Here is a 17016-nt window from a genome sequence, read left to right on the forward strand (position 1 = left end):
CTGAGCCTGGGTCTTGGTCTGAGTCTAAACTTATGGCTAGGCCTAAATCTGAGGCTGAATTTGAGCTTCAGTAAAGGCCTAATCCTAAACCTATGTAAAAGTGGGGGGGGGGGAGATAGTCTTTAACCAAATGATTACTTGTTTACCCCTCCTAGTTTGTGGAGTCCCAGAATGCAAATGACAGATAACAAAGGTAATGAAATATTACTTTGTTAATGAGGCATTTAACTATAAAAGTATTTCTAAGCCCTGGGGTCCCCTTAGGAAATTTTTCTCAGTCAACAAACTTTTATTCAGCTCCTTCTATGTGCCAGGTACTGTGCTAAGAGGTAGGAAATACAAAGAAAGGCAAAAAAGCAAACCAAAAACCCACTATATATCCATACCTTCACATAGCTTCTAGTGGGGGATACAACATGTAAATAACTAAGTACATACAAGAAACATACAGATTAGATGAAGTCAGTGTGAAAGGGAATGGCATTAGCAGCTGGGGAGACTGGAACAGGCTTTCTTCTGAAGGGGGGATTTGAGCTGAGTCTTTAAAAAGTCAGGCAAATGAAGGAATAGAGGTGAGAAGGGAGAACATTGCAGATCTGGGGTCAACCAGTGGAAACAGAAGACAGAGTGTAGCATTCAAGGGAAGTAAAAGCTAGATTTTAGAGTGTATAGAGAAGAAGAAAGTGTGATATAAGAAGGCTGGAAATGTAGTCAGGGGTCAAGAAATGAAGAATTTTAAAAGCCAGAGGACTTTATATTCAATACTGGGAGAAAAAGGGAGCTACTAGGGTTCATGGAGGTAAGGAGGGAGGAGGTTGGCAAAGTCAGACCTGCATTTTAGAAAAAAAATTTGACAGCTTATTAGAAGATGGATTAGAGCTGGTAAAGGCTTTAAAGCATGGAGACCAGGTGGAAGGTGATTATAGTATTCTAGACAAGAGGGAATAGAGGCCTAAACTAGAGTTGTGGTTATATAGGTGGAAAGAAGAGGGCATATACAAGGGACATTTCAAAGGCTGAAAAGACAAGATGATCCAGGATAACACTGAAGTTGGGAACCTGGGTGACTGGGAAGATGGTGATGCCCTAAAAAGTAACAGGAAAATTTGGAAGAGGAGTTTGTGGAGAAAGAGAACTGTCTTACTGAAATTAGGAGAGTTTGGGATTGGCTGGCTGAAAACTCACCACATGCCCAGAGTTCTTTGAATAGCTAAGTTCATCAGTCCTGGATTCGTTGGACACAGTTGGGAAGTTGGCCAGATTCTAGGCCAGAACCATCTCTGTAGAGTTAGACCCATGTGCCTACTATAGTAGAGGGCAGCAGGGAGAAGGGATTTTGTTCTTCCTACCCCCACTGGCTACAGTGTTCATCAGCAGAGCTATTCAGTTTAAAGACATCTCATCTCTAAGTCTAAGAGCGTTCAAGGCAAAGTTAAGGTAAGAGATGGTCTTAATTACAAACATAGAGAAGCACTGGCAGCAGAGAAGAAAGCTGATCATAGATTCAAGGGGGAACCAGCCCTGAGTCAAGCTGCAAAGCAAAGTAGACCCTGGGGGCCCAGCTGAGCAACTCACCCAGAAGACAGACTACTCTAACAGCAGTGTGAGAACTCTATAAGGAGAAAAAGGGCATTAACACTGAAGCTCTGCAGTGAACTGCCTTGGCCACATGTTCCCTACATATATACCTTACTATTATGGTCCTGTAAGTTTGTGCACACTCTTCTCACCATGGATGCTGTGTGTGTATTTGTTAGATAGAGCCCCAGGTTTGAGGGTGAGAGATGTTTTGTGGCTATTGTTTTTAAGATGCCATTATTAGCAAATGCTTTTGCTATTTGAAAATTGTATCTACTTGCTGTCTTATTAATGGGAAGTACACTAATGGGGGCTCCTGGCTGTAGTAGAAGGATCCTAGACCAACAAGTTACCCCTTGAACCTGGGAGGGGTAGTCATCCTTGAGGGAAGTAGCCCAGAGGGGAGTTCTGTGGAAGCTTGACTCTAAACCTGCATCTGTTATGAGTCTAACCCTGATTCTGAGTCCAAGTTTGAGTATGAGTCCTCAGTGCCATGCATATTCAGTATCTGTTAAAGACTCCTGCTTCTCCTGCCCCTGGGATCTGAGGAACACTGGACCAGGTACGCCAACCTACACACAATGGTACAGGGCCCAAAGATGAAGGTCAGGGTAGAAACCTTAGGGCCCAGTGAATAAGTGGGCAGGAGTCTGAAAAAGAAGAGAACAAAGGAAAAGAGAGCTAGCTCCACCATTTCTTCCCTGGGAGATTCTTAGCTTGTAACCCCCTCCCCTTTCAAAAATGCCATGGCCAGGGGACCTTTCAGCCCCTCCTTCATTGAGCCTCAGAATCAATCATGGTCAATTTAAGAAGATCAGATGGTATCAACTCTGCCTCCCAGATCCAGTGGCTTCTCATTGCCTAGAGAATAAAATATAAAACACTTTCTGTTTGCCATGTACAATCCTTCACATCTACCTCCAGTCTACCTTTTCAGGCTTTATTGCACTTTACCCTGCCTCACAAACTATGGTCCAACCAAACTGCTCTACTTGTTTGTCCCCATTATGGGACATTTCATCTCCTGACTCTGCCTTTGCATAAGTTGTCCTGCAGGCCTGGAATGCAGCCCTTCCTCACCTCTGCCTTTTAGAACTCTAAACTTCTCCAAAGCTCTGTTCAAATACTATCCTTAGCCCCCAGAAATTTCTGCCCTCTCCAAAATTACTTTTTATTTGTTTTGTGCAAATGTTCAGTATTACTCAGGTAGATATTGTTCCCTACCCACCAATAGAATGTAAGCTCCTTGAGGACAGAACCTGTTTTTTGTCTTTGCAACTTCAGTATCTAGCACGGTGCCTGGCACAATAAATGCTGTTTGAATTAATAAGTTTATAAAATCAGGTCGAACAAGATCTCTTCAGTCCCTTCCAGGTGTACATCCATTATCCCAGATACTGTGCTCTGCCTCCACAACCTATCCACACTACTCCCTCCCTACTTCCATTTTTTCCTGCCTTTTTATCCACAAAAACAGGTTCCAGAGAATTCTTGGGGTAGGAATGAAGAAGGGTTCCAGAAGTTCTGGATTACCTTTCCATGCCATTCAGCAGCTTTTAAATACCTATAATATGCAAGGCACTGTGGATGCTGCCATAAATATTTTAGACTACGCAAGAGCTTTCTTCTTACCAACAATTTCCACAGGATTAAGCACAGCAACAGAATCTCTGATTCAAAAAGTATGTACATTTTAGTCATTTTATTTCATAATTCCAAATTGCTTTCCAAAATGGTTGTACCACTTTACAGCTCCACCAACAATGAATTAGCACACATATCTTTCCATAACCCCTTCAACATTGATGGTTGCCATTTTTTGTCATTTCTGCCCATTTGCAGGGTATGAGGTGAAACCTCAGAGTTTTGAATTGCATTTCTTTTACCTGGATCATTCCGGAACTGGAGCCTTTTTTCATGTGGCTATGAATTCTTTGCAGTTCTTCTTTTGAGAACTGTTTGTTCACATCCTTTAACCATTTATCTACTGGAGAATGGCTATTAACCGTACATACATACACTTATTGTTTATGTATCTAAGATACAAAACCCTTATCAATCTGAGAGAAAGATTTCCTCCCATTCAATTACTTCCCTCCTTATTCTAAATGCATTAATTTTGTCTGTGCAGAAGCTTTTCAGTTTCAAGTAATCAAAGTAATCTATTTTTTATCTTTTCTAATTGCCCGTCTCTTGTTTGGTTGAAAAGGTACTATGGATGCAAAGACAGATATGATATAAACCCTCTTTTCAAGAAGAATGCAATTTAACGGGATAAGGATAAATGTGCAAATAATTATGATACATAGGGGAGCGTTGTAACAGACTTAGGGAAAGGGCTGCGAAGAGTGAGAAGAGGAAGAAATCACTTTCACCTGGTGTCGTGGTGGTGGTTCAGGAAACACAGTACCATACCTTGATCATTATGATCTGAAGTTCATGTCTACAAGGGTATCTGCACTAATATAATAAGCCCCCAGGAGCAGACCACAAGCAGGTTGCCTATAGAGGGGCCAGCTGGCTAAGATCACCAAAAAGGAGCAGGTTAAAGCTTCTGTAATGATCAGAATTGGGATTAAGTCCATAAGTGGCTGTTGCATTTCTAGCCTAGGTGGGATAAGAAGACAAGGGAAAGGAAAAGAGGTAAAAAGAAGGGAAGGAAGACAAGGGAAGGGAAAGAGAGAAAGTAGGGGAAAGGGGAGAAGTAACGAGAAAGGAGGAAAGGAAAGGGGGGAGGGAGAAAGTAAGAAGAAAAAGAAAACTTTAAAAAAATTATATGGGGAAAAAGAAGAGCATCAATGAACAGACAGGACTGCTCTTGAAGGACCTGGGATGATAACAGTGATGGAGAGAAAACAGAACTGTTCAATTCTTATTTTGTTTATTTTCTCTGCTAATAACAGTCTTTGGACTGGAAAGGAGGGACAAAAATGGCTAACATACAATTCATAATTGAAATTGAGAGAGGAAAGGGGATACCTATATTTTCCCTTTCTTGATGTAATTGAAGGCCAATTTAGAATAAACTTCCATTTCAATTTAAACAGGCAGTAATAAAAAAAAACCAACCTTTTTTCATTTTCTCCTCCAGTAATTGCGCAAGGCTAGCCAAAAGACAAACACAGTCCACCCTGTCTTGGACCCTGAAGCCAACTATAGACCAACAGATTAAGAAATCTCTGTCCCCTCTTCTAGAAAACAAACTGCTCCCAAGACCAGTGGCACACCATTTGAGAGCCCAGTATAATTATATGCTTGTTGTGTACTAGAAGTATACAGCAGGCATATAAGAAATAAATGAAAAATCTATGTGAGAAATAAGTTGTATTCAGAGTTGTATTCCTCCCTGGAAGGTCAGCACAATGCTTCCCCATGCCATGGCTTGCAACCATGGACAACATTAAGCCTTTTTTTTTTTTTTTACTGGTTTGTGCCCTAAATTGTTTTCCATAAGAAAATCCAAGACAAGTAGGGAGATAGTAAGCAAGAACCTAGCTGCACTTGATAAGCTCCAGTCACCAAACCCAGATGCACTACATTTCAGGGTACTGAGTCAGAATCCAAAAATATCTTGACAGGCTAGAATGTTGGGCTGGATCTAATAAGATGAAATTTAATCAGGACAAATGCAAAGTCTTACACTTGGGATTAGAAAAATTGACTTCACAAGAGTGGAAGGTATAGCAAGAAAAAATGTGGTCTGAAAAGCTCTGGGGGGTTTAGTGGACAAAAGTGCATTAAGCTCACTCCGAGTCAACGCTGATACAGCAGCCAAGAAAGTTAATTCCATTTTAGCCTTGCACTGAGAAGTGTACTGTCCAGGACTAAAAAGATCATAATCCTTCTGTGCTCTGCCTTGGTCACACCACACTTGGAATATTGGGATAAATTCTGGGAATTACATTTTAGAAAGGGCATTGATGAGCGAGGCAGTGTTTAGGGGAGGGCAACCGGGATGACAAAGGACTGAGAGCAACCATAGGAATATTGGTTGAAGGGAACTGTTAATGATTAGAATGGAGAAGACTGACGAGGGATATAACTGACTTCAAATAAATGAAGTCCCCTTTCTTAGAAGTGGGATAAAACATGCTTTGTTTGACCCTGGGGGCAGATCTGGAAGTATTAAATGCAAGGTAAACAGAGGCAGATTTAGATTTACTCAAGGACAACTTGTCAATAATCAGAGCTGTCCAAAAGTGGAATGAACTACCTATGGAGGTGATGGGGTCTTCAAATGAAGGCTGAATGACCACTTTTGAGGATGTGGTAGAAGGGATCCAGGTCCAGGTCTGAGCTGCAGACTAGCTGGCTTCTGAGATTCTGTGAGCTGGTACTCCCTAGCTGCTTCAAATTTGAGAGCCATCTTAGTAACAAAAAGATGACTCATTTGAATTGAACTATTACCTCTTCTGATCTCTCATCTCTATCTACCTTAGTCCTCTCTCCCCAGCCCTTGTGCTCCTTGGGTCCCCCATTCTATCCTTAACAAAATTACCTCTTTTTGTATCTTCTTGTATGTCGCTGACTCCTGGTTCCACCCAAATGTTGCATCCTTGTATCCCTGACCATCATTTCCCATAGAGGCTATACCTAATGAGAAATGGCCTGTCATCACTGCTAGAGGGCTGGTCTTGGAGAAAGGAAGATTTACTTTCAGGTACTGCCTTTAATACACAAAGGCTATGTTGCCATGAGCAAATCACTTAATCTCTCAGTTCCCTAGGCAACTTCCTAAAATTCTTTATAGAAATGTTACCTCATAGGGCATTTCCATACTGGGAATGACCTATGAAATAACAGGTCTTAGACATTCTCTCCAAAAAAATGTGACTGGCACTTACGTAGCATTTGAAGGTTTGCAACATGCTTTATACCCATTAGACTATCAATAGGATGCCACATATGCAAGAAGATAAGTCTAACAAAGGTATAAGGACTGGATTCCTAGAGGTGAGAGAGAGTGAAAGTGGGTAACAGAAACAGAAAGAGGATGGAGACTCCATTTAGGAAGGTAGATATCACCTAGTCTGGGACTGGGTAGATTTCCTTTATACATATTTCTAATGACCTTAACTTGGTCATTGAATTTGTATTTGAATTTATATCTTCTTTTCCTTATATGCCCTATAAAATATTATTCCTACGGTCCAGAGTCTGTGGAGGTAGATAGTAAAGAGGGAAGTAGGTGAAAGAAATAGACGACAGCCTACCAAATATTTGTTAGACACCTATTAGTATTCAAGGCATTCTACTGTGCACCATGTACATTATTAGAGGCAGCTAGATAGCACAATGGATAAAGTACTGGCCTAGGGTCAGGAAGACCTGAGTTCAAGTCCAGTCTCAGACACTTAGCTAGTTATGAGATCCTAGACAAGTCACTTAACCTCTGCCTTCCTCAGACTGTAAAACAGCACCTATCTCTATTATGAGAATCAAATGCCCTAATATTTATAAAGCATCTTCAGTTCTGTGACCAGATAAGTTTGGGAAAGAATGAAAGGCCTTAGGGCTGAATGCAAGATTCCCTGGTTTAGTAAAGAGTTGGAACCCCTGAAGTTGACTTAGTGGATGGAGGCCTAAGCATTAGGGCTGTGTCCTTTTCCCCTTTATCCCCCCTTTCTCTTCTCCATTGCCCCCAAACCCACCTGATAAAAGGACCATCCCTGTCATGGGCCATGGGCTGTCCAGTCTTTCTGATGAGGGCAAAGTTGGAAAAGGGGAAAGAGAGGTACTGGAGGATCACAGGGGTGGGGACAATGAACGGGAGAAGACAGAAAGGAGAGGGCGAGGAAGCCAAGTGTCATCCCCTTTACCATCACTTCACTGAGAAGGAGCCTCAGTAAGGAGAGGGCAAGGAAGCCAAGCATCATCCCCTTCACCATCAGTTCACTGAGAAGGAACCTCAGTAAGGAGAGGGCAAGGAAGCCAAGTATCATCCCCTTTACCATCACTTCACTGAGGAGCCTCAGTAAGGAACAGCCAGAAAATATATGTGCCCCAAGAGCCCAGGGACCCTGGAGTCACATGACCTACTTCAAGCAGAATTCTCTTAGAAAAGGTCATTACTGAAAGGCTAGACATCTGGAGGGACCTCCCAGCAGTGAAAGGGCATATAGCATCTATCTACTATGGGAATATCTTGGTTCCTAGGAACAAGCTTTTTCTCCTGAGGGAGTTGGAGGAGTAGGGGGAAGGTGGGAGGAAGACCTGCCCTAACTGGCTACAAACACCCCCACTCCCTGGGTCTGGGCCAGACCCCCCACAGCCTAGGCTTCCCAAAGTCTGGAGGGGAGGGGCTAGACAATCTGGAGGCCAGTTTATGGGATGATCCATGAAGTGCCACCACCCCCTTACTGTCCTCTCCCTCCACCCATGATCCTTCCAGAGTTCGGTTCCCAATAGCCCAATCTCTTGTCCTGGGATTGGCCATTTAAGTGGAGAATTCGGGATTAGGACCGGCTTTTCTGACTCCCATATTGAGGAAAGAGAATAGTTGTTCCCCTTTCACTAAACAACTCCTCTCTCACACAAACCTTTCACCTGATACTGAGATAACACATGAAGACTGGGGAGGAGGGGACACATGGACACCTTGAAGACTAGACTGTTCTTTTGACTTTTTCTCTACAAGGCATCTACACAGATACAATTTACAACAGGAGCAACTAAAGCTAGGTAGAAGAAAACACTTCCTTATCAATGAAGAGAGTAAGGTAGCCTTGTGGCTTTTCCCTTCCTGGGAGACTTCAAAAACAAGAGGGAAAGATCTTCATGTGGGGTAGGGAGGAGGAAATTAAATTTGACTCAAAAAAACCCTTTTAAATTATTCCAAAATTATTGGAGTAGCTTAGAAAGAATTCAGAAGAGCTATTGTGAGGGTTCATGAGGTAGCTCTGAGGCAGTAGATGGTGGCTGGGCCTGGAGTCAGGAAGACCTGAGTTCAAATCCTGTTCCAGACACTTACTAGCTGGGTGAAGCTTGGTAAGTCCTTAACCTCTGCTTCAGTTTCCTCATCCACAAAATGAGGGTAAAATAGCACCTTTCTCCCAGGCTTGTAAATACAAACTAAGATATTTGTAAAACTATTTGCAAATCTTAAGGCACTATATAAATGTTAGATATTATTATGACAGGAATGGTGGTAGGAATACATAAGCCTTGGATGTGTGATTTGAATTACACCCGGGACTAACTGGGTAGGGGACTTCATTCAGGAGTGTTAAGAAGGGGCACCTCTCACTAAAACTTGGGTCATTTGTAGCTCATATTCCTATTTTCTGCAGATTCCTGGAAATTCCAATCCACACCCAAATCCTGCCCCCACAGAGGATCCTACTGAGTACTCTCCCTTATCCACACCCTTCCATGAAGGCATATCCTAAAGGTCTAGAACAGGCTAAAACCTGTAAGAAGAGAGAGAAAAGTCCCAATCGTTTCCTCTCCTTATACTAGCAAAATAGCCTCCTCCAAAGGAAGCCTAGAAACACTGACACAGAATCACATGGCAAGGATTTGGAGTGGGGCACCCTGGTGACGGTGCTCACCAAGAGAATTCCACAACATGAGGACCAAGAGTTAAGTAGTATTGTAAGGGAGGGCTTGGAAATTCTGGAACATGTGGGCAGCTGTGGAGGAGGTCGGGCTTCCCAGCAGGCAATGACAGATGGGAGACTTCCGTCCTTCCCATCAGTCAGAGCCAGATCCAAGAACACATCCCCTATGCTCCTCACACCCAACTCCTCAGTCACAACTGTCATCCTGTGGTCTGCTGGCCAGATGACCAGGTGGGTCTGTTTTTAATACTACCACCCTCAACTGTCTTACTGGTGAACAGGACTCTTGGAGTTTCTAGCCCCTTCTCCTAAGGTAGCTTCCCCCAGGGATGGGAATAGTAGGAACTGCTTGCTGCTCCTGTAGCCATAGCAACAGAGAAGGCAGCACTTAATTTGCATGTGTTTACATCTGCATAATTTCCTGGGACCAGTCACACATTCTTATGAATGTAAATGGTTAGATACAGGTAGGCAGCTCAACTCTATAGACACTATACCCAGAAATGCACATCCACTTCACCACCACCACCCCCAGACCCAGGTCCTAGCCTCCTTTCCCTTTTTCCTATGGGCTGTGTCTCTATCAGCAGACTAACTCCTTATATTCCATCTTCCTGCCTGAAGAATAATGAAAAGACTCAGGCTTGAGGAAAGAATATCCCTAGAGTGGGCTGTGGATTTCAGCACCACGGAAAGCAATGGGAAGGGTTGGCCAGGGGCCTAGTCCACCCCACTCCTCAAAGTGGTCCAGAGTAGGGGCAGAGAAAAGAATAAGGGAAGAGGGAGGGACAAGAAACTGGAAGAGAATACACTGGAGGCCTGAGCAGGAGTATTGCACAGTAGAAAAAGAATTGTCTTACGATTTCTTTCTTGCAAGGCCCAGATCAAGTTACCTGTCCTTCAAGAAGCCTTCTGAGAGTGCTGTAGCCCACACCCCCACCCCCAAGCACCTGAGTCAGTAGTGTATACTCTTATCCTGGAACACACATCACCTTCTCCCAGGACCAAGCAATTTAGACTTTATTTTCTCATTGTTCTTAGAACTCTTGCCTCCCTAGACCAAGATGTCAGAGGACGAGAAGGTTGTCTTCTCATCTCTTCCCCCAATCCCACAGGATTTCCTTAGTACAGGGGTCTGGACAAACCGCAGGCAAGTTCTTGATAGCTGATTGAGTAATTAGGTGGAAACCACACCACACCTAGGCAAAGCTGCCACCATGTGGCCAAATCCAGAACAACAATCAGGCTTTGGCTGCTACAGCCCTGGGATTGAGGTATGGTAATAGGGAGGAAGGAGGCCGTTTTCTGTATATCTGACTCGTGGTCAGACACCGAAATGACAATGATGAAACACAGAACCAGATTTTGGGCTAGAAGGGGCCTCAGAGGCCATGCTGTCCAACCTATATGGGTTGTTTTTTTTTGAGGGCAATTGGGGTTAAGTGACTTGCCCAAAGTCACACGGCTAGTGTGTCAAGTGTCTGAAGCCGGATTTGAACTCAGGTCTTCCTGACTCCAGGGCCCGTGCTCTATTCACTGCGCCAGATAGCCGCCCCTAACCTATACATTTTAAAGATGAGGAACTGAGGCCCAGGAAAGCTAAGTAAATCGCCCAATGTCATACAGGCAGACATGTCCCATCAGAAGTAGGATTTGAAATCAGGTCTTCTGACAATCATATTTTTTTCACACTGTAGCACACAGCTCAGTTCCACTCTCAGAAAAGCCCCCACCTCAGAACCCCACTCTAGAAAATGCTCACAGGACTGGGTCCCAGCTTCCATCTTCTCAAATCAGCTCATTAGTTGCCAATGAATCCCCATGGCTTACAGGATATAGTTCAAACTCTTTTGACATTCAAAATCATCCACACTATAGCCCCCAAACTCACCTTTCTAGCCTCATTCCCCATTGTGCCCTTTGTTCTGTTTGTAGCCTTCTCTAATCTGAACAGCCTGAGCTCAGTTACTAGTCCTCATGATTTTCACCTCTGCCTCTTTGGCTCACCTAATATGCTTTTTTCACCCCACCTCTGGGCTTACTGAAGTCCTCCTACCCAGTCTCCCAGGTCCAATGCAAACCTCACTTCTTCCTTCAAGCCAGTCCTAACCAACCCTGGCCACACTATTCTCTCAAAATTCAAATAGTCTCTGACACTCTATCCCATGGTTCCATAGTTTCCTGTGTGACTTTCATCATTTTAAGGGACTAGGAATAGGAGAACACCCTGTGATTTACAGATACACACACATAGAACTGGGCACAGAGAAGGGTTTCATAAATGGTATAAGTGGAACTTTTATTCCCAACTCTTTGCTTCCTTTCCTGGGAAAAGCCACCTTATATTTTCAGTCCAAGGAATCCAATTGGCAAGAAGTTGATAAAACCGGTGGTAACACTCTTGAGGGAGGGGAAGGGGGAAAAAGCTCCCAAACACAGGGAGCCTCAGAGCAGCCATCAACATGATTACTCCTGAGTCATGTGTTCATTTCCATCTGTCACCTGAGAGGTAACAGCACTGTGAAAAAGACTGGAGTCACTGGACCAAAAAACACCCCCCCAGCAATGGGGACTTCAATATTGTCCTACACTTCCTGGAAAGCACCTCAGAATCTGCAGCCAACCTTTTTCCACTCTGGGTCAGGGCCTCCTGGGGGTTTCTCCTCTGGCCCCACCTCCACCTCCCTGCCAATGCCCCGAGGCCCGGGGACCCCGCCTCTTGGGCTGAGGGGTATGTGGAGGGGTTCGGGGTAAAGGTTGTCCCAGACCAGGAGGAGCACCTGGGGGCTGGTAGCCACCCTCATTAGGGTCCAAGGGGTCCTTGCTGAGCAGAAGCCACACAGCTGGCACATGTCGGCGTACAGTAAGTGGGTCCAGACCAGCCTCGGGCACTACAGGGACCCAGGCATCCTCTGTCTGCTGGAAGTGCAGTTTGGTGAGCTGATGCAGGCCAGGCAGACGGCGCTTCAGGATCTCTGCACAGGTCACAGCTTTGCCTGTGGCACGGCCTGCACCAGTGAACACTATTCGCCGGGTGGATTCACTTTCCAGCCGCCCCAATGCAAAGCCCAGGAGATTACGGATCTTGCTGCCATCCCGTACCCGCATTTCCAAGGTATCTGGAGGCAGACCTGGCACTGGGGGGACCAGTGGTTTCTCTATAGAGCTCGCCTTCTGGTAATTCTCCATGGCTGGTCCAGGGACCTTCACTGTTGCCTAAAAAGGGAGAGGTGAGTGCATAGTACCCAAGGTCAAGTCGAAAGCACCCCTGCTTCAGAAAGGAGGTACAGAGTACCCCCAGATTAAAGGCTCTCTCCCCTATAAGAACTGGGAATCCCTTAAAAAAGGGGTAATGTCTCCCCTTAGTCTAGGATCTTCCTAAAGGAAAAGTCCACTGACCCTAAGACAAAGGACTAACAAAGGATGTCACTGCCTTCTCAAGAACTTGCAACAAATAATTTACCAATACCTATAGAATTAAGAGGCAAGAGGTGCTTAAAGTTCTCTGTAGAGGAAACATGATGTGATAGAATGCTGGACTTGGAGTCAAAGTCCTGGCTTCAATCCCGGTTCCGACACTTACTAGTTGTGTGAAACTGGGCAAGTCATTCAACCTTTCTGGGTTTTAGTTTCATCTATAAAATAAAGATAACAATAGCACCTACCTCATAGGGCTATTATAAGGATCAAATAGGATAATATATGTAAAACACTCTGCAAATCTGACAGCACTATATAAATGCTATTATTAAAACAAGACCAAAGGAAAACACTTTTAAAAAAGGAACTTAAAAAAAATTAAGTTTGCCTCCTCTCATTTTTTTTAAAACCTGGCAAACATCTGTAATTTACCAAATAGAGCCTCAGTTTCCTCACCTGCAAAATAGGGATAACATACTTGCACAAACACTCTCACAGGGTTGAAGTGAGCAAAGTGATTTTTGAAAACCTAAAGTCATATAAACAAGTATGAGCTACTGACCAAGCTTAGCCCCAGAGAAAGAGCTATGGGAAGGCACCTTTTCCTTTTTTGCAGAGGAAAGGGAACACTGAACACAACGTCACATTTTTTTTTTAAACTTGTGGGCTGGGTTTATGGGACTGTTTTTATTTATTTTTCTTTTCTGTTGTAAGGTATAATAGCTGTCTTTGAAGGGGAGGGGGAATACTGGGAACGTGGGTGATATAAAAACAAGAGGTGGCAAAAAAAATAAAAAGAAATGTAGACCATTACCAAAACAATCGTTTCTAAATGAACAAAGTGACTTTGGTTCCCTAAAAGCTCCTAAAATACTTAAATACTTATTTTGACTTCCCTTTTCAATTTACTTGAAAATTATATATACTCCCGTCTATTAAAAAAAAAAAAGGTAAGGGCTTCCATTGATCAGAATATCTAAAAGTTCATCCAAACCTCCCAACCCAGTCATTCCCGCCCTCTCGGCCTCGATGCCAAGTCCCGCTGCGCTGCCCGAGGCCAGCCTGGTCCCTGACCTCCCTCTGCGGCCTCAGGTCCTCCCTCTGAGAATGGAGGAAGGCACTGCGCCTTCGGGAGCTGGCCCGAAGCATCCTCACCAGAACCCCGGGGAGGGGAAGCGGGCGCGCTGCCCCGAGGCTGGGCGTGCGCTCCCGCCTCCCGCCTCCCACGGCCTGTCCTTCCCATCGTTCAAGGCCCGGCTCAAGCGCCACCTCACCTCGAGAACCCTCCACAAAGAAAGCCCGGGACAGGCCCTCCTGCCCCACCTGGTGAGGATGCCTCCACGTGTGCTTAGAGACAGAAAAACTGGAGGGAGGGGGAGGGGCACGCCCCGCGCCGAGGCTCCGGCTCCCACCCCGTCCCCACGCCACGCCCGCCTGCGGATTATCCGCACTCTTCCTTTCTTCCCCCTGCCCCACAACACTGCTTCTCTACTATCCCTCGCGGAATGAGGGGTGCTGCCAGGCTCTCCAGCCCACCCTCCGGCCGGGACCCTCGGGATCTCTAAGCGTCTCCGGCACTGGGCCCATTTTCCCCCTTCTTTCCCCCTCCCCCGCTCCCGGATGGGATCTCTAAGCATTTCTGGTCAGGTGCCTTTCTCGGCCTGGAATCTCCAAGAGTCCGCCCTGGCGGTGGGCTCCCATACACCCCCGCCCCTAAACCAGCCCTCACCTCCGCCTCCTCCCGCCGCCAGGGACCTCTCACGCTGGGGAATCAAGATGGCTGAGCGACGGGCGGGGCGCGCGCAGGGCGGCACGGCGGCGCGCGAGGGGAGAGGAGGGGCGGGCCGCGGAGACCACGCCCATCCGAAGGAGGGCACGCCCCCTCAGCGGGAGGGGAGGGGGAAGGCTACGGAGATGAGGGAGGAGATAACTTCATCTCCCAGTTCACTTCTTACCGAGTGGAGAGGGGGAAACTGAGACCCGAGGGTGGGCGTGGCGTGAATCCGGGGGAGGAGCTCGGGGGCCAGGAGGAAGGAGTCGGTGCCCCTCTGCCCAGTCGGCCAGCCTGTCTCGGAGTCCTCCCCTTCGGCGTCAGCGGCGGAGATTCCTCCGCGTGGCCGCCAGGTGGCGACAAAACACCAGCCATCAGCTCAAGGAGGGCCGCACCCCCGCTTCCACCCCGGCAGCCCCCCCAAAGCGAACCTCTTCCTGATCCCCGGCGCCTTGCCTCAGAGGCCACCCAAGGAAGACACAGGCTTTTTTTTTTATGGGACTATTTAATACTGTCAGTGCTCAGTACGTAGTAGGCGCTTAATAAGTGTTTATTGAATGGAATTGAGGAGGAGGACCTCCCTGGGGAGGAAACTCCCTCTACAGATGCAGTTCAGCCCCTTTAAGTGCTTTAGAGTTACCGGGAGCTCGGGGAGGTTGTTACTTGCCCAGGCTTGGAGGCTTTGGGCAGTCTGGACACCTTGGGCATGGGCATGTTGGGTTTGTTTGTTTTTTTGTTTTTGTTTTTGCTTTTTTAAGCAATTGGGGTTAAGTGACTTGCCCAAGGTTACACGGCCAGTTATTTTGTGTGGGTGTCCTCCCGACTCCAGGCTGGCGCTCTTATGCCACCTAGCCTCCCCTCTTTTTTTTTTTTTTTGAGGGGGAAGGCAGGGCAATTGGAGTTAAGTGACTTGCTAGTAAGTGTTAAGTGTCTGAGGTCGAATTTGAACTCAGGTCCTCCTGACTCCAGGGCCGGTGCTGTATGCACTGCACCACCTAACCTCCCCAGTTTCTTTTTTTAATTGTATAAAATAAATACAGAGGATTACAAAGGAAACCAATCCAATTATCAAAATATTAAGAAAAAACAATTCAAGTGATCCCAGGCTTAAATCCCCTATATCTACATCACAATTATTCCAATTTATAGATGGGAGAACTGAAGCTTGGAGAGAAGTCACTTAGCTCAGTTTCACAGATAGGGCAGAGAGCTGGGACTGATTGAATATAGGGAGGCAGAAGGATTGAGGATAACCCAGAGAGGGGGTGAGCCCGGTGACTGGATGGGTACTTGTCTCCCTCTCACCCCCATTACTCTGCTCCCCAATACCCAGTCCCCAACCACCGACACCACCAGTCCCGTACCTGGCTGCCTCCGAGGTGCTGATGCCTTAGGAACAATGTCCAACCTGGGAGGCTCTGCCCAAACTGAAACACCTTGAGAATGGAGGCTGGAGCTTTCAGTAGTCTTCAAACCAACCTTGTGGGCTACTAGCTATTGTACCTGGGTTAAGGCCAGCCTGGGGAGGACAAAGGAGGAGTGCCTAACTCTAGGTTCCTGGGGAGGGCTGTTTCTTTTCTAGAACATTCACAGCTCAAAGACTCACATCTGAATGATCCATCTAGTCCAAGTGCTGCACTTTACAGATGAGGAAACTGAGGCCCAGAGAATTTAATTTGCTCAAGGTTACACAGATAGAAGTAGTGGAGAAGATTCTCAAATCAAGTGTTCCTCTCAGTGCCCTGATTCAGCCAGATTAAAAGAACTCAGTTCACATTCTTCAAATTGTAAAGATATTAAACAGGAAAGGGAGAAAAATGTTATTCAATAAAGACAAACTGTTTACATCCCTACATGGGAAGGTGATACTTAGAACTCTTGAGAACTATGCCTTTATTACATCATATAGAAGGGAAATACACGTGTGGGTTTAAGTTGATTTTGATGTGATGATAATAAACCTAATTAAATGCTGAAAAAAGATTGTAATGGGAGAAGAGAAAAGGAGAAGGCAGAAAAAGGTAGATTATATCACCCGGAGAGGCACAAAGCCATATTACAGTAAAGTGAAAGAAGGGAGGATGATGAGCATCGTTTGAACTTTACTCTCATTAGATTTGGCTCAAGGAAGGAATAATATACTCAGGTGTAGAGATCTAACTTGCCCTATAGGCAGTTGGAGGGGAAAGGAGAAAAAAGGGGAGGGGGGATAGGAGGATGGAAAGAAGCAGTAAGGGAAGAGGGAAAGAAAAAGGAGAGGGGCTGATAGAAAAGAGGGCAGACTGAGGAAGGTGGTGGTCAAAAGCAAATTGTAAAGATATACAAAGATTCATCGTCAGTGCTAGTCGGTAAGTGAGGAAACATGCTTGTTAATTACTTTGTGTGAGTTGGTACAAGAGCAACCTATGAGTGAAATCACTTCCTGTCTTTGACTAGGCTAAGTAAGAAATAAGGCAAAGAATGGCTTCTTTTACCTGGCTGGTTGGTTATTGTTCTTCATTCTCAAAGAGGACCAAAGTGACATCACTATGCTAAAGTTGAGTTTCATTGTGCCCGACTACGGCTGGTCAGACCAAGACAAGCTCAGAAACTGTTCATTTCAAAGTTCCCAGCCATCTCTTCATTGCGAAATCCAATGGCCATTTCCCAATTCTTACCCTTCCGAACTTCTCTACACCATTTGATAGC

At 45.5% G+C, this 17016-nt stretch overlaps 1 protein-coding gene across 1 annotated transcript; it reads right to left on the minus strand.

Annotated features, from left to right (window-relative positions):
• Nucleotides 1–11410: 11410 nt before the first annotated feature.
• Nucleotides 11411–14421, minus strand: RPP25L (ribonuclease P/MRP subunit p25 like). The gene is made up of 2 exons (XM_069101923.1): nucleotides 14287–14421; nucleotides 11411–12353 (listed from the first exon to the last, which is right to left on the minus strand). Exon 2 carries the CDS (start codon nucleotides 12324–12326, stop codon nucleotides 11778–11780), a length of 549 nt encoding a protein of 182 aa, XP_068958024.1. The 5' UTR covers nucleotides 12327–12353; nucleotides 14287–14421; the 3' UTR covers nucleotides 11411–11777.
• Nucleotides 14422–17016: the final 2595 nt, after the last annotated feature.

This window comes from Petaurus breviceps, unplaced genomic scaffold (assembly GCF_028583685.1).
Source record: "Petaurus breviceps papuanus isolate PSGF00001 unplaced genomic scaffold, PetGlider_PUasm1.0 520, whole genome shotgun sequence".
Classification (NCBI taxonomy): Eukaryota; Metazoa; Chordata; class Mammalia; order Diprotodontia; family Petauridae; genus Petaurus; species Petaurus breviceps.

What these genes read in the sequence shown, in the direction of transcription:
- RPP25L (XM_069101923.1), bottom strand. Translation starts at nt 12,326, where the DNA reads ATGGAGAATTACCAGAAGGCGAGCTCTATAGAGAAACCACTGGTCCCC.